Below are 22538 nucleotides of genomic sequence, written 5' to 3'. Positions count from 1 at the left end.
GTGTAAATGTGGATGAGTGGAACATGGTGTAGTGCAGGGTGTTGGATGGAAAGTAAAGCTAGAACTAACTAAACATAACAGAACAAGGGCATGGCGCAAAGGCTGGTGGAGACATCTGCCTCCTCCGGATCTCTCCTTCAGAATGGCATGGGCTGGCTTTTTATAGACTCCTGGAGGCACCGGGCCCAGGTGCTCTCCAATGAGCCATTAGCCCAACGAGCCAATGAGGCCCCACCCGGCTCACCTATTTGGAGACAGTCAGCAAGGCAGGCACACCTCTAATGACAACCTACATGTGTGGGGCATCACATCAATGACAAACACAAACACCAGCTGACATGGATGCTGCCGCCGCTGTGAGCCCGGGCGTGCTTCAGGGCAAATTTGTTTACAAGAAGCTTCCCAATGGAGACCTCGACAAGACCAAGGTTATTTGCACCTTGTGCAAAGCAGAGTTAGTTTACTGTAGGAGCACCTCCAGTCTTAAGTACCACCTAAAAGCGAAACATCGCTTTGATATGGAGGACGCGGGGGCTGGGGCCGCCGGGCCAAGTACTACTGAAGCTCCAGGGAGTAGTCGGGTTCGTCAAACTACACTATACGAGTGCACCGACCGAGGCAAGCCCATCAGCGCAGCTCTATCTGCGAAATTGACTAACCTCCTAGCTCAGTGGATTGCCATCAACTGTCGGCCTATCAGCGTGGTTGAAGATGATGGTCTAGAGCTTCTTCTCCGGGCTGCGACAGGAGACCCAACTTACAAACTGCCTGCCAGGCGAACTATCGTGAGGAGGATACATGACCAACACGCCACAGAGAGAGCCGTGAAAGAAGTGAAGTTGGCTGGGGTGACGTGTGTAGCACTCACTGGGGACCATTGGACATCTCTTGGCAACGAAAACTACCTCGGCGTTACTGTACATCTGATCGATGCCAACTGGGAACTTCACTCATTCGCCTTAGGTAGGCTATGTTATGTAATGTAGGCTAATTTAGCTAATGAAGCCAAATATACACAGCTTTGCCTTCAGCTAACCTTATAGGGCTTGCGTTAGCTTGCCCTAATGTTATCTTTCAGTTGCTGATTGATTGCTCATTGTTGTTTAACTGATTGTTATTGACTTAACTTATTCTGTCTGTCCTGACTCCTAACGTTAGGTGTGATTAAAACCGAGGAGCGTCACTTTGCAGACGCGTGTGCCAGGCAGTTTCTCAGCGTCGCCAATCAGTGGGCGATACAAGACAAAATCACAACGATTGGAACAGACAGCGCTCCCAACATGATAGCAGCAGGGAGGATACTGCCATTCGAGCATCTGCCCTGCATTGCGCATCTTGTCCAGAGGGCCGTTGTAATGTCACTTCGTGACGGGGGTTTTGATGCTGTTTTGGGAAAGTGTCGTAAAGTGGTTGGACATTTCAAACACAGCGCGGCCAACACAGACGAGCTGCATGCCCAACAAGCCTCCCTTAAACACAAAGAGGAGCCACTCGTGCAAGACGTCCCAACACGTTGGAACTCCACCCTCGAAATGATCAAGCGCGTGAGGAGTAACAGAGACCCACTGCACGCAACGCTGGCCCAGCAGAAGCACAGTCTGACTCTCCCTACTGATGCTGAATATGAGAAGATGAGAAGCACAGTCTGACTCTCCCTACTGATGCTGAATATGAGAAGATGAGAAGCACAGTCTGACTCTCCCTACTGATGCTGAATATGAGAAGATGAGAAGCACAGTCTGACTCTCCCTACTGATGCTGAATATGAGAAGATGGCAAGACTGGAGACACTGCTAGAGCCATGCAGGTATGATAGTGTTCATGAATTGCATGCAAGTTCTTTTAAAAGTCACTTTGTATTTGAGAAACATATGTAATGTGATGATTCAGAATTTAAAAGTATAATCTAAGTTAAATTAATTGGCCATTATTTATTTATTGCTGTGTGTGTGTGTGTGTGTGTGTGTGTGTGTGTGTGTGTGTGTGTGTGTGTGTGTGTGTGTGTGTGTGTGTGTGTAATCTGAGTTAAACGATTTTTTATTTTATGTAGCCTATTGGGGTGTGTGTGTGTGTGTGTGTGTGATCTGAGTTAAATTAATTGGCCATTCATTTTGTATTTGTTGCTGTGTGTGTGTGTGTGTGTGTGTGTGTGTGTGTGTGTGTGTGTGTGTGTGTGTGTGTGTGTGTGTGTGTGTGTGTGTGTGTGTGTGTAGGTACATCACTGATCTCCTTGGTGGGCAAAAGTATGTATCCATGTATCCAGCTCGGTGGTTCTACCTGCCCTGTGCCACCTCCAGCGATCTATGAAGATCACAGATGATGATCCTGCCTATGTCGTGCGGTTCAAGGCTGCCTTCACCAAGGACCTCGACCAGCGGAGGGAGAAATTAAACCTGGTTTGGCTGAAGGTATGTCAGACTGAGCAGACCAGAAGATAGCTGTATTATCTAACCGTTATAGACTGTTAAGGCAATGGTCAATGAATAGATTAAGTCAGGAAGAAATATGGAGGTTGGATGTGGAAAGTAAATCAAATTGTAATCAATCTTTTCTTTTTCTTTTCTTTTTTTTCTTCTTTTTTTCATCAAAGGTGGCGACTAGTCTGGATCCACGATTTAAGGACCTCAAGTGCCTGCCCAGAGCAGAGAGGGAGCCAGTGTGGGCAAAGCTGAGTGAGCTGGTGAAGGCAGAAGAACCTGCTCTGCAGCCGTCCATGGAGGAGAACCCTGAGCCACTGAATAAGAAGACCCTGCTACTGATGGGATCAGAGTCAGAGTCTGATGAGGAGACACCAGCAAGCAATGTTGTGGAGAGGTACAAGGTAGAGCCCAGTGCCAGCGAGGATCAGTGTCCACTGAAGTGGTGGTCGGAGCACACCGCTTGCTATGGTAATCTGGCCAACATTGCCCGGAAGTACTTGGGGACTCCAGCCACAAGTGTCCCATGCGAGAGACTGTTCTCTTTAGCAGGCCATATTGTACAGAAGAGAAGATCTAGCTTGTCCCCAGACAATGTGAACAAGCTGGTCTGCCTGAGTGACTGGTGGAAGAAAGAGAAGTAGATGTTGGACTTATTGACCCAAGCCATGTCACAAAGCTAAAGCCTTGCCCTCTGTCATAGTCCAAGGTGAAGAGCTATCACCTCACCACGGTGTAGTTTTCTAGCTTTCACCTAAAACTGAAAGAGACGATACAGTAGTATTTGGTAGCTAGGTGATAGCTAGAGAACTACACCATGGTGAGGTGTTAGCTCTTCACCTTAGACTGTGATAGAGGCTTAAGCAGTTCTTCATGACCTTATGTAAGCTGGGTTGTTGTTCTTACACCCTCTGGTGTTCATTCCAGGTAGTTCAGGAAAGAACTTTGTCCACATGGAGACAGACCTGTGTGTAAAATTGCCTACTGGTTATCTTTAAATGACTGATTATTATTCATGTTTAATTGAATAAACAGAAACCCGTTCTCAAGGACTTACTTCTGGTCATTATTTATGTAGCACACGCATATTTTGAATGCCTTCGGCAGACTTAAAATGAGCAATTTAATCGCGATAATCGCGATTAACTCCAGGATTGAGTGCGATTAATCGCGATTAAAAAAAAATTAATCGTTGCCCCACCTCTAATTTATATTGTCCGATGAAAACCTTGTATGTCCAAAACCGTTGGTTGTGCATTTATCATTTTAAAAATGATTTAAACTAGTGAAAACAGCAGATCTACAAAATCTGCTGTTTTCACTACTTTTGTGAGACGGCCTTGTATGATGAAGCAGGGCTTTATACTTTGCGAAAGAACGTACAAATTTGAAACTTGGAGATACAAGGTTTCCACCCGACAACGACAATATGTGAGATCATTCTGTTTCACATTGGATGTACACACATTCCTATGGTATTTAGTCAAGTAAAACTACAGTGTGTGTGTGTGTGTGTGTGTGTGTGTGTGTGTGTGGGGGGGGGGGGGGGGGGGGGGGGGGGGTCATGCTGGGACCCCTGGGGGTCCCTGAACCACACGTTGAGAACCCGGAGGCTTGGTTAGTTTTTCTTCAATAAACAAAGTGCAGCGTAGCTTCTCTTCTCTAATTAATAGATATTTAATGTTGCGTGATATGACTTTTATTGTGATATATATATGACTTTTATTGTGATATGATTTGACTTTTATTACTGAGGCTTAATGGCTGCTTTGTCCTTTTGTTTTCTTTGCAAAGAGACTTTAACAACATGAGAGTCACTTTGATGGGTGATCAATAGATGCATACATACAGTAGGTAGGTAGGTAGGTAGGTAGGTAGGTAGGTAGGTAAGTAGGTAGGTAGATAGGTAGGAAGGTAGGAAGGTAGGTAGGTAGGTAGGTAGGTAGGTAGGTAGGTAGGTAGGAAGGAAGGTAGGAAGGTAGGTAGATAGGTAGGAAGGTAGGAAGGTAGGTAGGTAGGTAGGTAGGTAGGAAGGTAGGAAGGTAGGTAGGTAGGTAGGAAGGTAGGTAGGTAGGTAGGTAGATAGGTAGGTAGGTAGGTAGGTAGGTAGATAGATAGATAGATAGATAGATAGATAGATAGGTAGGTAGATAGATACATAGATACAGTAGGTTATAGGTAGGTAGATAGGTAGATAGGTAGATAGGTAGGTAGGTAGGTAGGTAGGTAGATAGGTAGGTAGGTAGGTAGGTAGGTAGGTAGATAGATACATAGATACAGTAGGTTATAGGTAGGTAGAGTCTTTGACAACATGAGAGTCACAATAGTGGCGTTTCCATAAAGCCACTTTTTGCGCATTAACGGCTTATTCGCAAAATCATTTCATGGAAACACTTCAAAATGCGAATAAACTTTCATTATCCGCAAAAAAAATATCCGCTTGGAGGAGGAGGATTTTGAGGCTTGTCGAATAAACTAAAAGCGCATTTGTGAATGGAAACGGGTCAGACAATAAATGCGAATAAAATATGACGTTCTGGTCCATATCGTCCTCCTATAACACTTTCCCCCGCCGCTTAATTAACGTCCATTGTATAGCGTTGGCCCACAAAACAAACCGGTTGTTACACACGGAGACCCTTGGTCATCACACCGTGTTGCGCGTGCCAAAAGTGGCCGTACAAGCTCACAGCAGCTCACATCTGCGACGCTGCAGGATGCAGTCTGCCCGGAGGACTCAACAGGGCGGCGGGGCCGCACTTTCTCCGCGGCGGTGCGGGTATATACAAAGTTTCTGCCCGACAGTGACGATATTTTAGTGATTATGTCGCGAGGAAAACGTTGAGATAACAGCCATTTTGGTTAGAACTGACTGAAAATAACTTTGTACTTCAAGTTTAAAATGATACTAAATATTTTTCCAAGTGTCCAAATAAATTCCAAATATTATCAAATGATCTTGTGGCACCCCTGGACTGCCGTCGCGGCACCCCAGGGTGCCCCGTCACCCACTTTGAAAACCACTGCTGTAGTGTTCTGTTGTTGATCCAACAGTGTTATTATCCGTAGGAAGACAAATATGGGGCTGTTAATAAATTAAATGGAACGTAGCCTCCAGAATAGATAATAATAAATGAAATGGAACTGAGCCCAGTCAGGGAAGTGAACCAGGATCTGAGGACCCCTGAGGGACCCCTGGGGGTCCCCGGCACGGGACCACCTGTCACACACACACACACACACACACGCGCACGCACACACACACACACGCACGCACGCACGCACGCACGCACGCACACACACACACACACACACACACACACACACACACACACACACACACACACACACACACACACACACACACACACACCCGGGGTCAGTTGGCAGCTCTTCAGTGATACATGGAGATCTTTGCTGTTCATTAAATGATAACATTGTTATTAAATCATGACATTATGTTGTCATTAGTTCTCATTGTAACGATGATTAAATATGAAACGTGTTATTTGAAAAAGAAAAGAGTTTTGTGTTTGTTGACTTTGTTCTGTTGTTGTAATTCAAGCAGTGATAAAACGTTGTTGTAATTCATGCAGTGATAAAATGTTGTTTTAATTCATGCAGTGATAAAATGTTGTTTTAATTCATGCAGTGATAAAATGTTGTTTTAATTCATGCAGTGATAAAATGTTGTTTTAATTCATGCAGTGATAAAATGTTGTTTTAATTCATGCAGTGATAAAATATTGTTTTAATTCATGCAGTGATAAAATGTTGTTTTAATTCATGCAGTGATAAAATGTTGTTTTAATTCATGCAGTGATAAAATGTAACCCTAACCCTAACCCTCTCCCTCCGTGCCCATACCATGCCATGCCATGCCATCACTTGGCTTGTTGCACCTGTGTCCCTTATTAGTTTGCACCTGTCAATCAGTGCGGCACAACCCCTACCTATGGGACTACAGTTCATTAGAATGACTCTGTGCTAGTGTGTTTCTGTTATGTTTCCAATGGGACTACAGTTCATTATAATGACTCTGTCTGTGCTAGTGTGTTTCTGTTATGTTTCCAATGGGACTACAGTACATTAGAATGACTCTGTCTGTGCTAGTGTGTTTCTGTTATGTTTCCAATGGGACTACAGTTCATTAGAATGACTCTGTCTGTGCTAGTGTGCTTCTGTTATGTTTCCAATGGGACTACAGTTCATTAGAATGACTCTGTCTGTGCTAGTGTGCTTCTGTTATGTTTCCAATGGGACTACAGTTCATTAGAATGACTCTGTCTGTGCTAGTGTGCTTCTGTTATGTTTCCAATGGGACTACAGTTCATTATAATGACTATGTCTGTGCTAGTGTGTTTCTTTTATGTTTCCAATGGGACTACAGTTCAGTGCAGCAGTGGCTACTTCCGATACTCGCCGTTCGGGAGCTGCCGTTCCAGACTCAATATTATAGCATTTGGAGATTGTGGAATAGTTGTCTGGCTACGCGAGAGCAGTCAGTGTCTGGTTGGTTCTCCATGAGGATGGATGAGGGGGAGGAGTTTCTACGCCACATTTACCCTCCCCTCCTCAATAACACGTCTTCATCTTTTCTGCATTGCTAACCCCCCCCCCCCCCCAACAGTTCTATATGCTGTTTATGATTGGCCGCTGCGTTGACAAGCTGTGAAGGGCACCCGGAGGCACCCATCAGAGCACCCAGCCTGCAGCACCCCGATTCATCACGGGATTATCCTGTCCTGTATACCCAACGCTATGGGGTTATAAATGACTCACTCTGTGTGTGTGTGTGTGTGTGTGTGTGTGTGTGTGTGTGTGTGTGTGTGTGTGTGTGTGTGTGCGTGTGTGCGTGTGTGTGTGTGTGTGTGTGTGTGTGCGTGCTAGACAACAGGACATTATTAAGTGCTGGGATGTGTGTTATTAATATGTGCGGAGCAGAGTGTGTTGTTATTAATGTGTGTGCGTGTGCAGGGCAGAGTGTGTGTACACATCAGGGGTGTCACATGGGGGGGGGGGACTGAGTTACTAGGGCCCAAGGTGAAGGGGCCCCAGTAACTTTAGCCAGTGAAAAATAGCAGATAAACAAGCTCGTAGATCTGCGATCTTTTTTTTTTTTTTTTTTTTTTTTTAAGTTGTGAAAATGAGTTAAAATCTTTGAATATATGTATTTTTTTAATCAAACATTTGTAACTCAAATTTTGCCCTGGAACTAAATATTTTGAGATGGGGGTCCGTGGCCAAATACATATCATCTTGGGGGTCCTTGACATGAAAAAGTTTGAGCACCACTGACATGGAAACATACTAGGTTTCTTGCACACATTTTCACGATTTTTCAAAAATAGTGTCGCGCTGCGAGCTTGTAGATCTGCTATTTTTCAATAGTTCACATTCATGGGGGGCCCGCAGTGAATCCTTGTACCCAGGGCCCAGAATGTGCTGTGACGCCCCTGTGTGTACAGTATAACACACACACAGTGCAGGATTTGAGTGTTGACTCTCCGGAGGATTCATGACTGGAGCAGCTCCTTTCTCCTCTGTTTGCTCAGTGTTTAATAACACAGGCTGAACGGATGGCTGGAGACGCTCTTGGTGTTTGTTTGAGCCTGCAGTTCCACTGCTGAATTAAATGTCTGGAACCTGTGATGGAGGGGTCCCTCTAACCCTAACCCTGTGATGGAGGGGTCCCTCTAACCCTAACCCTAACCCTCAAAGGAACTTGTGATGGAGGGGTCCCTCTAACCCTAACCCTAACCCTGTGATGGAGGGGTCCCTCTAACCCTAACCCTAACCCTCAAAGGAACTTGTGATGGAGGGGTCCCTCTAACCCTAACCCTAACCCTGTGATGGAGGGGTCCCTCTAACCCTAACCCTGTGATGGAGGGGTCCCTCTAACCCTAACCCTAACCCTCAAAGGGAGGTGACCCCAAACCCAGATGAGCTTGGCCTTCATCACTGAGGATACGTCCAGGTGATGAGCCTACATCAGGGGTTTTCAAAGTGGGTGACGGGGCACCCTGGGGTGACGGTGCACCCTGGGGTGACGGGGCACCCTGGGGTGCCGCGACGGCAGTCCAGGGGTGCCGCGACGGCAGTCCAGGGGTGCCGCGACGGCAGTCCAGGGGTGCCGCGACGGCAGTCCAGGGGTGCCGCGAGATAATGTGATAATATTTGAAATTTATTTGGTCATTTAAAAATATATTTTGTATCATTTTAAACTTGAAGTACAAAGTTATTTTCAGTCAGTTCTAACCAAAATGGCTGTTATCTCAACGTTTTCCTCACAACATAATCACTAAAATATCGTCACTGTCGGGCAGAAACCTTGTATCTCCAAGTTTCAAAATGTGTACCTCTTTTGGTAAAGCAAAGCCTTGCTTCATCATACAAGACTGTCACACATAACTAGTGAAAACAGCAGATCTACAAGCATGCAACACCTCGCGATGTGAGGCGTTGTGTGCTTGTAGACCTGCATTAGTTTAGTACATTTAGTACATTTTATAGATGATAAATACAAAACGGTTTTGGACATACAAGGTTTCCACCCGACAACGATGATATGCTATAAATATAAGGTGCTGGGAGTGAAAATTATAATGTAGGGGTGCCTCGGATTAAAACAATATTTATGGGGTGACCTGAGACAAAAAGGTTTGGTAACCCCTGGCCTACATCATACGTCCCAACACACTCATACAGCACAGTGTTGTTTTTGACAGCAAATTTTGATTTAGTTTTAGTCATAGTCTTTTGAATAAAATGTAATTTAGTTTTAGTCATAATTTAGTCACCTGAAAAGTTTTAGTTTTAGACACATTTTTGTTGCCTAAATATCATAAGGTTTTAGGCGACTAAATCTACAGTTGATTTAGTCGACTAAAATGTATTTTGGCAGGCCTTGATGGCATCGTAATGACTGATTTTACACTTGGTTGTGTGCTGAAAATAGCTGCGACGCGTTGTGAGCTTGTAGATCTGCTATTTTCAGCACGCAACACCATGAGAGCAACCAAAATGTCTCTCTTCTCCACCAGTCCCTCCCTAACGTTTTAGTCTAGTTTTTATTTTGTTGACGAAATTGTCAATATATTTAGTCTTAGTTTTAGTCATCACAGCTTAGTTTTTATTTCGTTTTTATTTCGTTTTCGTCAGTGAAAAAAACGCAGTCGACAAACATTTTTCGTCATAGTTTTAGTGGATGAAATCAACAGCATTAACATTCCATTGTGTTGATAGAAGGTTGCGTCGCGAGGCTCTAGCAGGGCAGACTGTCCTGTAAACACAACATGCATCAGTCTTTGGTTTGGCAACAGATTGCTGTCCCCAAGTGAAAGCAGAGTGAATTTAGGTCAAGACAACAAAGGAAATGTGTTGTCTTACTGTGGGTCAGGAAAACAATGGAATGAGTTCACATGATATTATATTTATGGAATGACTTTCTGCCAAATGCGTGCGTATGAATGTTAATGTTATGATCTGTTATGAATGTTAATGATATGATATCAGGGACGTGCTGGGCCCCTGATTCAGCCCGGGAAAAAGAGTTGCAGAGGCCCTCATTGCGCGCTATAGAGAGAGATCTCTCTCTATAGCGCTGCTGCTACTCAAAGATTTGCCATTTCAGATCATGACAAGTGACAAGCCAGTGGGCCAATTACTGTACATGAGTTATATTTCGTCGTTGTCGGGTGGAAACCTTGGATGTCCGAAACCGTTTGTTTTGTATTTATCATTTTAAAAATGATTTAAACTAGTGAAAACAGCCGATCTACAAGCACAGCTGTTTTCACTACAGCTTTGCATGATGAAGCAGGGCTTTGCTTTGCGAAAAAAATCTACAAATTTGAGACTTGGAGATATGAGGTTTCTGCCCGACAGTGACGATTTACTTTGTTGGCCGCCCAGCCCCCAAAATGGAACAAAGGCCGACATTTTATTTATATCTTTTTCCTAATGGCCGGCCTGGACCGGCTGGGAATGAACCGCGTCTAGTGGATGTCCAAGCTTGTACAAGTTCCGGTCCCCGCCGAGCCCCCTGTGATTGGCTGAACCGGAGGTAGGGAGCGCTCCATTGTAGTCACTTGGACCGCGCAGAGGAGGTGAATAGAATGCGTTAGGAGGTTATCGTGGCGTTTATCGTGGCCTTGCCCAGGCCTTACGGCCTGGGCATAAATATAACGATTGCATTCACCACGGCTTCGTAACTCACGCGGCCGCTCTTCGCGGGCACTCGCGCCTGCGGCGCTCGGGCGCGAAGAGCAGGACCAAGGTCCGCTGGCCTTCGCGCCGCTTGCAATGTCATGGACAATAACTGAATGTCGTGGACAATAACTCAATGTCATGGACAATAACTGAATGTCATGGACAATAACTGAATGTCATGGACAATAACTGAATGTCATGGACAATAACTCAATGTCATGGACAATAACTGAATGTCGTGGACAATAACTCAATGTCATGGACAATAACTGAATGTCGTGGACAATAACTCAATGTCGTGGACAATAACTGTGACATCTAACCATAAAACGAGCGCTCGTTCCTAGACACGCTTGGACATCTGCTAGACGCGAATGAACCGACCCTTCGGGAGTTGTCCTGCTTTTCCCAGTGGCCAGCACGTCCCTGGATGATATGATAGGATATGCATGTTAATGAGAGGAGAGAGCAGAACGACGCTGTGTTGTTTGACTTGTTGTGATGAGCAGATGGTCCCTGACTACACTGACACCCTGTGGCCTGGAGCTGTGTGCACGTACGTACGTGTGTGTGTGTGTGTGTGTGTGTGTGTGTGTGTGTGTGTGTGTGTGTGTGTGTGTGTGTGTGTGTGTGTGTGTGTGTGTGTGTGTGTGTGTGTGTGTGTGTGTGTGTACATGTGTACTGAACAGTGCTGTGTGTTCTTCTCTCTGCTTTGGTTTTGGTTTGAAATGGAAAAAAAAAGCGGGCCGTGGACATCATGGGTGGTCCTGGAGCCGGCCGGGAAAGGCGGCCCCGGACGCGGCCGTAAAGCGGCATGGACCTTGGAAGCGTCCATGATACATGGACGCGGCTGTAAGCAAAATCTGTAAGAGTAGTGTACAGAAATGTGTTTTGCAAACATCGACCTCAGGGTGGCGCTAGAACAGGGCCATTTGAAAAAGGTTCTGAATTGGTGTCCCTGCTTCATCTCTCTCAACTCAGGGGTCCCTGCTTCATCTCTCTCAACTAAGGGGTCCCTGCTTCATCTCTCTCTCAACTAAGGGGTCCCTGCTTCATCTCTCTCTCAACTAAGGGGTCCCTGCTTCATCTCTCTCTCAACTCAGGGGTCCCTGCTTCATCTCTCTCTCAACTAAGGGGTCCCTGCTTCATCTCTCTCTCAACTAAGGGTCCCTGCTTCATCTCTCTCTCAACTAAGGGGTCCCTGCTTCATCTCTCTCTCAACTAAGGGGTCCCTGCTTCATCTCTCTCTCAACTAAGGGGTCCCTGCTTCATCTCTCTCAGGGGTCTTTGGCCTGCTACCTGCTATAGAGAGTAGATTTACTCAGTTACTTTCTTAGAGAGTAGATGTAATCAGTTACTTTCTGCTGAGAGAGACATTAACAGTAAATATTGTGTCATTACTCATAACAATGTCTCTTGTCCAATCAAATCACTCGACCAGGACTAATTGTTTTATAATTAGATTGAGTAGATTAAGGAAACTGAAGGGGACAAAACAAGTATTATTAGAAGAGGGGAGTTTGAAGGTCACACGCACACAGTCACACACACACACACACGCACGCACGCACACACGCACGCACGCACGCACACGCACGCACGCACGCACGCACGCACGCACGCACACACACACACACACACACACACACACACGCATGCACGCACACACACACAAAAGCCCATTTTCCACTGGCCCAACTCCACACCACTCCACACCACACCGCCCACTTGTGCCAGGTTTTCCACTACAAGGACCTGGGGTAGAGTGGTGTGAAAGTGGTACTAAACGTGGTACAAAAAGTATCCAATCTAGAGTATGTCTGAGCTAGGCCAAACAGGGCCAAACACTTCATAATGACTGATCACTCACTGACTTTTCATTTAGACCACCAGGATATAGTTGTAATATGATAAATAATACATTCTATTGTGTTATAATCACTATTATAATCTATTATAGTGCATTATAATTATCATAGTAATACATTAATACTTTATAGTGTATTATAATAACAGTTATAATCTATTATAGTGCATTATAATTATCATAGTAATTAGGGGTGTAACGATACATTATAATAGCGATTCGATACATATCACGATACATGGTTGACGATACGATACATGGACGATATTGGTTCATTCATGGCGATAAGATACAATTCGATTCAATGATTTAAAATCGATATAGTAACTATTTAACAAATAAATGTAATCTGTGTGAAAGGTGTGGATAGTGCAGGTTTTTAAGGGATACATGTATTATTATGGATATAAATAAGTAAACACAGTGATTATCTTCCAAATACATGTATACTGACAAACCTGCACCTTGACATGAACCCATTACACACATTTATCGATAGACCAGTGTAGCTATATGGAAAGGAAAAGTAATGAAACCCCTCCTTTTAATTTGTTCTTCTTAAAAATGCCAAATACAATGGACAAGTAGGTAGTATCGATACAATCGATTCTTTACTCTGCCGATTCGATACGATACAAAATAAAACGATGCGATTCGATTTTAGCTGTTTTCATTTCGATCTATTTCGATTTTTTAAGTTAAAAACGATATTTCGATACAGTTACTATATCGTTACACCCCTATTAGTAATACATTAATACTTTATAGTGTATTATAATCACAGTTATAATCCATTATAGTGTATTATAATTAGGATAGTTGTAATACAAATGTATATTGTATTATAATCACAGTTAAAAGGGTCAATTTGTTTCTTACCGATAGGGGTACTTTGTGTAATGGACAATGTAGATATTTTATGTGGTGTGGTGTGGTGTGGTGTGGTCCTAAAACTGCAGTGGAAAAGGGGCTAAACACACACACAGCCGAGTTTCCTTTCTTTTCATGCTGAGTTTATTCTGGTTCCTTCCAGACAACAACAGAGTTTATTCTGGTTCCTTCAAGACAACAACAGAGTTTATTCTGGTTCCTTCAAGACAACAACAGAGTTTATTCTGGTTCCTTCAAGACAACAACAGAGTTTATTCTGGTTCCTTCCAGACAACAACAGAGTTTATTCTGGTTCCTTCCAGACAACAACAGTTTATTCTGGTTCCTTCCAGACAACAACAGAGTTTATTCTGGTTCCTTCCAGACAAAAACAGAGTTTATTCTGGTTCCTTCCAGACAACAACAGTTTATTCTGGTTCCTTCCAGACAACAACAGAGTTTATTCTGGTTCCTTCCAGACAACAACAGAGTCGTTTACAGGTATTTTTCTTTCATCATGTTTTAGAGACGCAGACAAAGCGTCTGAGCGTCGGAGGAATCGCTCTGTTATTGAAATCTGCAGCGCTCATATCTGTCATACACAATGATGTGTGACCACACACACACACACACGCACACGCACACGCACACGCACACACACACACGCACACGCGCACACACACACACACACACACACACGCACACGCACACGCACGCACACACGCACACGTGCGCACACACACGCACGCACGCACACACGCGCGCGTGCACGCACGCACGCACGCACGCACGCACGCACGCACGCACGCACGCACGCACGCACGCACGCACGCACACGCATGCACGCACGCACGCACACGCACTTACGCCTAAGAGAGACATCTTTTATCATCATAGCTTAAAGCCGGGGGGGGGGGGGGGGGGGGTTAATATAATAAGTACATTTACTCAAGTAGAATACTTAGTCCTCTGCTTCAGGCATTTGTATTTACCGTAATTGCCGGACTATAAGCCACGGCTTTTTCCCCATGTTTTGAACCCTGCGGCTTATACAACGGTGCGGCTTATATAGAGATTTATAACGGCCAGTTAGTTAGTTTTACAATGGTCTTTAACAAGTATTTATATATAGATATTTACAGCTAACGGCCACCAGGGGCGCTCTAGCAGGAAGCAGGAGGGACACCTGCGGTTTATAGTCAGGTGCGGCTTATATATGTAAACATTTGTTTTTTTGTTCTAAATTTAGCTGGTGAGGCTTATATTCAGGTGCGGCTTATAGTCCAGCAATTACGGGTATTATTTTATTTATTATTTTATTGGATAATGTCCTATTTTCAGTATTTATACTTCTACTTCACTACATCTGGGATCCAAATATTGTACTTTTATTCCACATAATGTTACTGTTGTGTTAAATTACATTTTAATATCAATTATATTTAAAACACCACCTTCAGTGTTTGGATCAACTAACTAATGCATGTGATGAGATGTACTCTGCTGTACAAAGGATGATGACCAGAGAAATTATATGTCAATAATGTCATACTGCCCAGGACACTGGATAACCAAAAGTCCAAACATTCTACAATACATCCTTGGCTTCTGAACACAACACCCTCTCATAATCATTGTTATGTTTAACTGTCCAATGAATGTTCCACAAGTCTATTTCCCTGTACCTACTGTACTATATCTGTGATTTATACTGTACATTGTATAAAGATTCAGATTGAGGAAGAAAAGAGAAACCTGTTTATTGTACTGTAACACTGGACAATTATTCTGTATGCTCATTGATTTAATACAACGAAGAGAAAACAGACTTAAGATGGTTGCACACTGCACTGCATGTTTTCGTTGCGTTTTGAAAATCCGAAAGCCGTAAGCCAGGGAGAGAGAGAGGAAAGGGAGAGAGAGCAAGGGACTCAGTGCGACAGCTGCGAAAATCGGGAAAAATCAACCCTGGTCCGAAAATAAATGCGAACTGGGCGGCAGTGTGCAAACGTGATTGACATAACGTGAGGTTGATTTTTTTATTCACCCACTCCGAAATTCACTCCGATATTCGGCCCGAAAAACGCAGCAGTGTGCAAAGACCTTTACACTGGTGTGGTCTCCTTTCTTGTGTGGGAGTAAACTTTAATCATTTTAGGGAAACTGTCTTATTGACATGGGATATCAAAGAATACCCATCAGTTACTTACTAGTTACTTTGTAGATGTGATTACTATTACAGAACATCCATTAACCACACATTCTACATCACAGTATCCATACTTTTACTCAAAAAGAATGTGATTACTTCTTCCACCACAGGGGGGGGGGGGGGGGGGGGGGGTACGACACCTCTCCACACATCATTGGCTCTCGCTGCTCAGTGTGTGTGTGTGTGTGTGTATGTGTGTGTGCGTGTGCGCGTGTGTGTGTGTGTGTGTGTGTGTGTGTGTGTGTGTGTGTGTGTGTGTGCGTGCGCTGCTCGGTTAACCCCTGAAGGTCAGAAGCGACGACGTCTTTTTTACGGCTGTTTAACTTTAGGTTGAATGATGGGCGAGCGAGGAGAGAGAGAGAGAGAGAGAGAGAGAGAGAGAGAGAGAGAGAGAGAGAGAGAGAGAGAGAGAGAGAGCTAGACTCAATACATAGCTGGTGTCTCTCGACCAGCAAGTAGACAACCATTTATTTAGAACACTTTACTCCCTTCAACCACGCACGCACGCACGCACGCACGCACAACCTGTTCATAGATTCCATATAGTTTAATTGTTTGACAGCACAACCATCAGTGTTAGGGTTAGGTAGTATTTTAATATTACATTATTTGATATGGGCCTACTACATTTAATAAATACCCTTTGATTAGCGATTTTCAAAATGATCTTTTCATAGAAACAAAGGTTGTATGGTCATGATTCACTGCCATCCTCGATGGCTTGGTTCCAGGCTTAACATAATTGTTATCAATATTTTTTGTAAAAGTCTATGGGGAAAATGAATGGGGAATATTAAGTGGCACCAGGAAACCACTTCTGCTGCGACGCTCAATAGAGGAGAGGTTCACTCTTACACCGAGGAGTCATGTTGCCATACCTTAGCAACAGGCATGATACATTTATTTTAAGAAGAAGTACATATAATATATAATTATATATAATATAATAGACCCTATATTCACGGCCCGCCCACGCACGCGCACTCAGCGAATTTCTCAGCAACTTCCTGGTGCTGACGTCAGCTTTAGAGGGTAGAATAACATAGCAATTGTTGGACTTAAAGCCAACAAATCATTATTTTGAACGGTAAAGTAAATTATAACGCTTTGTGCCTTTTACTATCTTGTGTTCTTGATCATGCTAGCCGTATTTTATACTTTACTATTCGGAAATTGCATTAAATGTGTGATTTCTGTGTTAACTCTATGGGATACTAGTAAGACCCATGAGGGTGGAATGCGACCTAGGGTGACATGCGACCTCGTCGCGCCAATTCTTGACCATCTGCCCAACCACAGCGTTTCTCTGACGATTCTAGTTAGTGTGGTTGCCAGGGCAACCACATTATTACTCTGGGGAATTTTGCATTTTTCAAAACTCTTAGTCTCATTGACTTGAATGGGAAACTCCATATATAGTGAGTAACTTTTATGACGTAACTTTTCCCATTGACTTTGAATGGGAAACTCCATATATAGTGAGTAACTTTTATGACGTAACTTTTCCCATTGACTTTGAATGGGAAACACCATATATAGTAAGGTAACTTTTTTTATGTAACTTTTTATGCAACCACACTCGCAATTTCCCAAATTGCAATTTCTCTAGTTGTTGTCATTCTGGGGGGAGTTTGTTCATGTTTTTGTGAGGGTATCAACCCTAGGAGACACGGGGAGAACATGCAAACTCCACACAGAAAGGCCCTATCGCTCACACCCTAGGTTGGGTTGGCGATAGGGCCTTTCTGTGTGGAGTTTGCCTAAACATGGAGATGTGGTACAGAAGGACTCATATATGGGCATAAAAAGTATGTCATGTGACATCACTTCCTGTACAGACAGTCAGACAGACAGCCATTGACTCCGACCTAACAATGGCTACTGTCTATGACGGTAGTTCCATATGACATATTGGACTAGACTATCTCCATATATAGTGTTATCCACATCTCCATGTTAGGACTCATATATGGGCATAAAAAGTATGTCATGTGACATCACTTCCTGTACAGACAGTCAGCCATTGACTCCGGATTAACAATGGCTACTGTCTATGACGGTAGTCCCATATGACATATTGGACTAGACTATCTCCATATATAGTGTTATCCACATCTCCATGTTTAGACAGCCATTGACTCCGGCCTAACAATGGCTACTTTCTATGACGGTAGTCCCATATGACATGATGGACTGGACTATCTCCATATATAGTGTTATCCACATTTCGTGTAGCCGCCCTGTACAGGAAGTGATGTCACAACTCGCTGACATCACATTGACATCACAGAGGATACGGAAGGACGGTCACGAGGATACGGAAGGAAGGTCACTCAAGCGACACGGTTCTTCAGAGTATATGCGACCTTCGGTCGCAATTAGTAGTTTTTCCCCTTCTACCGTGACGTCAGCGCCAGGAAGTTGCGTAACGTGAATTCGGTCAATGATAATACCTTATTAAAGTGACCATTGTGTTAAATGTTGCATTTGTAGTTATTTTACTGTAATTTAACAACATAATAACCAGCACAGATAGACAAAGAGACATTCATGGATTTATATTTAAAAGTAACTTTTATTTTCCCCCCTGGACCCAGGGTATGGCAGCTGCATACCCCTGCCATACCCAATTGAGCCCCTGCTCATGTGTGCGTCTGTGTGCGTCTGTGTGTGTGTGTGTGTGTGCGTGTGCGTGTGCGTGTGCGTGTGCGTGCGTGCGTGCGTGCGTGCGTGCGTGCGTGCGTGCGTGCGTGCGTGCGTGCGTGCGCGTGCGTACGTGTGTGTGTGTGTGTGCGTGTGTGTGTGTGTGTGTGTGTGCGTGTGGGACGACTCTTCTCAATAGCAGTTTTGTTCAGGAAGAAAACAATCACACACTTTAATGATCCCCCCCCCCCCCCCCCCCTTCTAGAGAGAGAAAGGAAAGAGGAAGAATGGGGGGGGGGGGGTGTCCTGTGTGGGTGGTCTGACACACACACACACACACACACACACACACACACACACACACACACACACACACACACCAGTGTTATTTCGTCGACTAAAACTATGACAAAAATGTTTGTCGACTGCCTTTTTTTCACTAGTCTATATTGACAATAGACTAAAACGTTAGGGAGGGACTTATGTTTGGTTGCTCTCAGGTGTTGCCATTACGATGCCATCAAGGCCTGCCAAAATACATTTTACTCGACTAAATCAACTGTAGATTTAGTCACCTAGAATCTTATGACATTTAGTTGACTAAAACTAAAAATGTTCAAGTGACTAAATTATGACTGTTAAAAACTTTGCTGTCAAAAACAACACTGACGCACACACACACACGCACGCACGCACGCACGTGTAGCAGGTATATAAGATATACAGTATGTATGCATTCCACCAAGAATCCCTCACGTTTTATTGTATTTTTTCCTATATTATTTATTTCAACTTTATTTTTTTTAAATAGTTTCCACATAGTAGACCGTTTTGGGAGCTTTTCTTTTATTTTGAAGTCCTCACTTCCTGTCTAGCGTCACCTTACCGGTGTGTGTTCTCACCTTCTGCTTCCTGTCTGAGGAGGTGAGTTGTTTGGGTTCTAAAGTTGTCTTGTGATGATAAAACCTACAGCAGGTACACATCCACCACCACTCAGCCTGTCTCTAGGGGTTCCCAAACTGTTTAGTCTCAGTAGCCTGCTTCCAGACCATAGACCCCGCCCACTCTCAGAGTGGACTCTTTCTCTGGTCTGGAGCTGAGTACTGAATCAGATTTTATTTTCGGCTGGCCAATGAGCGCGGGGGGTGGGGGTGGGTCTAACGAATATCCAATCCGCGCAGCAGTTGAAACGATTCAAACGAAGTTCACACACACACACACACACACACACACACACACACAGGCAGGCTGAGGAAGGCACACACACACACACACACACGCGCGCTGATTTCACCAATGTTGATTACATGTTTCTTGTCGCAGTTCTGTGTGGAAGCAGTCACTGGCACAGACAGAGACACACACACAAGCACACACACTCCGCGAGCGTGCGTCGTGTCCACCGTGCGTCTCGATCACCCTGCGTCGCGATCACTCGCGCGCGGACTCGCGCGTGCACGCTCGCAAAAAAGTCCCTCCCCTGTAAATCGCTCAGAATAGGGCCAGCTTCAGACTACTGCGTGAGCTGAGTCTGAAATCAGGCTATAGTCTCAGGTCACCCCATAAATAAATATTGTTTTAATCCGAGGCACCCCTACATTATAATTTTCACTCCCAGCAACTTATATTTAATTTTGGCAACAAACAATAATGAATACTAATATAACAAACGTGATTCACTCGCTCCTATAGGTTATTGATTACTGAACAGACCAGATCATTATTATAGGTTATGGATTATTATAGGTTATGGATTATTATAGGTTATGGATTATTATAGGTTATGGATAACTGAACAGACCAGATCATTATTATAGGTTATGGATAACTGAACAGACCAGATCATTATTATAGGTTATGGATAACTGAACAGACCAGATCATTATTATAGGTTATGGATAACTGAACAGACCAGATCATTATTATAGGTTATGGATAACTGAACAGACCAGATCATTATTATAGGTTATTGATAACTGAACAGATCAGATCATTGGTAGTTTCCAGCTCCAAATCTGTGGACTGTAGGTGATTGGATAGGGTTTTTTGTGAGGCTAAAGATGCTTTCCAGCATAAAAAGTATGATTTTATAGTATGGTTTACATAGAAGTCAGTCAATTGTCTTTCACATATTCATATGCATTTTATTTATTTATTCCTTAAAGCTATACTGTGTAAGATGCTCAACTAGTGGTCAGTAGCCCTATAACAAACCGCGGTCGCGTTCGCGTCTTTCGCCCGTTTTTCGTACCTTCACACCCCCGCGTCTGCCTCCACAACGCCGAGAGCTATCTTTAGAGGGGTCCCTGGTTCCTGTGCGTTCAGGCATTCCGGAGAAACGGACTACTTCACCCTGCCTGGTAGGCGAGATTACCTTTTGAGTAAAGAGACACACGGGCGACTACAAATATGGCGACCCCACTTCAAGATGCGCTGTGATTGGCCGGTAGTGTACCATGTGTGCATGATCGGCGATGTGATTGGGCAACGTATACACAACGTATACAGATGATGCAGATTACGTCATTTTGGCGCGAAATCCGGTCCACGGCCAGGATCATAGAAAACATATAAAGAGAAGGCTTCAGAAGCTGAAAATAACGGAGTGGGTGTTCTAAAACTTTAGCGATTTAACAGTTAGGACAATTTTAAGATTTGTTTTATAAAAAAAGTTACATGGTACAACTTTAAATATTTTTCATCAGTATTGGTTTTGTGGGGTGGGTGGGGGTGCTAAAGCCCCCTCTAGCCCCCCCTGGAGCCGCCACTGGTTCTTAAGTTGTCGTGTGATGATATAACCTTCATGTAAACTGTCAACAACGATTGTATTGTGTACTCATGTATTGCTGGGTTGTCACTTGACAAGCGCTTGAGTGTTTTAGCAAACGTTTTGATGGTAAACTGTTTAGCAGTGTTTAAGGAGCCTTGCATGGTTTCCTCTGCCATTGGTGTGTGAATGTGAAGGTAAAAACAACAAAGTAAAACAAAGTAAAAACAACTACATGTAGTAATATGGTGTATGGAGAGCTGGGGAGATTTCAGTTAAAATGAGACTAATCGGATACTGGGCCAGGTTGATTGAAGGCAAAGAGAGTAAATTGAGTAGAATAATGTACAACTGTTTACTTAACCTGTTTAACACAGGCGTACAGGGTTAGGGTTAGGGTTAGGGTTAGGGTATCACCATGGGTCTCTCAAGTTAAGAGAATACTGGACGACTGTGGTCTGTCATATATCTGGCTGACCCAGAAATGCAACATTAACTGGCTGAAACAAACTGTCCAACAAAGGCTGAAAGATCAGTTTTTGCAAAATTGGACAAGTGAACTTAGCAGTATGACATCATGTGACATTTATGTGGAGTTTAAACAAGAGTTTAAACTAGAAAAATACTTACTGTGTGAAAACCTTAATTATAGAAGGGCAATCTGTCATTTCAGAGTAAATAACACAAGAATTCCAAAGGTTACTGGCAGATATAAAGGGTTGGAAAGAAGCCAGAGATTTTGTAATCTAAGCAATGACAACAGAGTCGGGGATGAGTACCATGTACTGTTTGAGTGTAAGAACCTTACTATTGTGAATCTCAGACAAAAATACTTGCCAAAGTACTATACAACCCATCCATCTATGTGGAAACTGATTTTATTACTACAAGCCAACAAGGCAAAAGTTATATGTAAATTGGGAGCTTTCCTAAAGAACACCTTGCCCTTGTTCAAATAATGTGTCATGCCCGCTTTTCTGCTACGTCTGTTTGAAATATTTTTTGTAATGTTTGTAATGTTTTGTATACTATATTTATGTATATAATATGTGCTGTGCTCCATACCATGTGATCATGGTTGTGAGCTAAATAAATGATGATGATGATGATGATGATGATGATGATGATGATGATGATGATGATGAATTTCACCACATGTGTATGTGGTGAAAGAGGCCTGTATCTTTCACCACATACACATGTGTGGTGAAAGATACTGTATCTTTCACCACATACACATGTGTGGTGAAAGATGTATCTTTCACCACATGCACATGTGTGGTGAAAGATGTATCTTTCACCACATACACATGTGTGGTGAAAGATACAGTATCTTTCACCACATACATGTGTGGTGAAAGATACTGTATCTTTCACCACACATGTGTATGTGGTGAAAGATACTGTATCTTTCACCACACATGTGTATGTGGTGAAAGATACTGTATCTTTCACCACACATGTGTATGTGGTGAAATATACTGTATCTTTCACCACACATGTGTATGTGGTGAAAGATACAGGCCTTGCTGGACTCAGAGGTCTGTATCT

General features: G+C 43.6%; 1 protein-coding gene across 1 annotated transcript; it reads left to right on the top strand.

The window, feature by feature from the left end:
- Window positions 1-338: 338 nt before the first annotated feature.
- Window positions 339-3061, top strand: LOC308288964 (E3 SUMO-protein ligase ZBED1-like; the record flags this gene model as incomplete). Its single annotated transcript, XM_080730437.1, has 4 exons — window positions 339-963; window positions 1159-1643; window positions 2298-2408; window positions 2591-3061. 4 exons carry the CDS (start codon window positions 339-341, stop codon window positions 3059-3061), a joined length of 1692 nt encoding a protein of 563 aa, XP_080586563.1.
- Window positions 3062-22538: the final 19477 nt, after the last annotated feature.

Source organism: Nannobrachium achirus (genome assembly GCF_963921795.1).
Source record: "Nannobrachium achirus genome assembly, chromosome: 7".
Classification (NCBI taxonomy): domain Eukaryota; kingdom Metazoa; phylum Chordata; class Actinopteri; order Myctophiformes; family Myctophidae; genus Nannobrachium; species Nannobrachium achirus.
The sequence above is the reverse complement of the archived record's forward strand: the minus strand, read 5'-3'. Positions and strand labels throughout refer to the sequence as shown.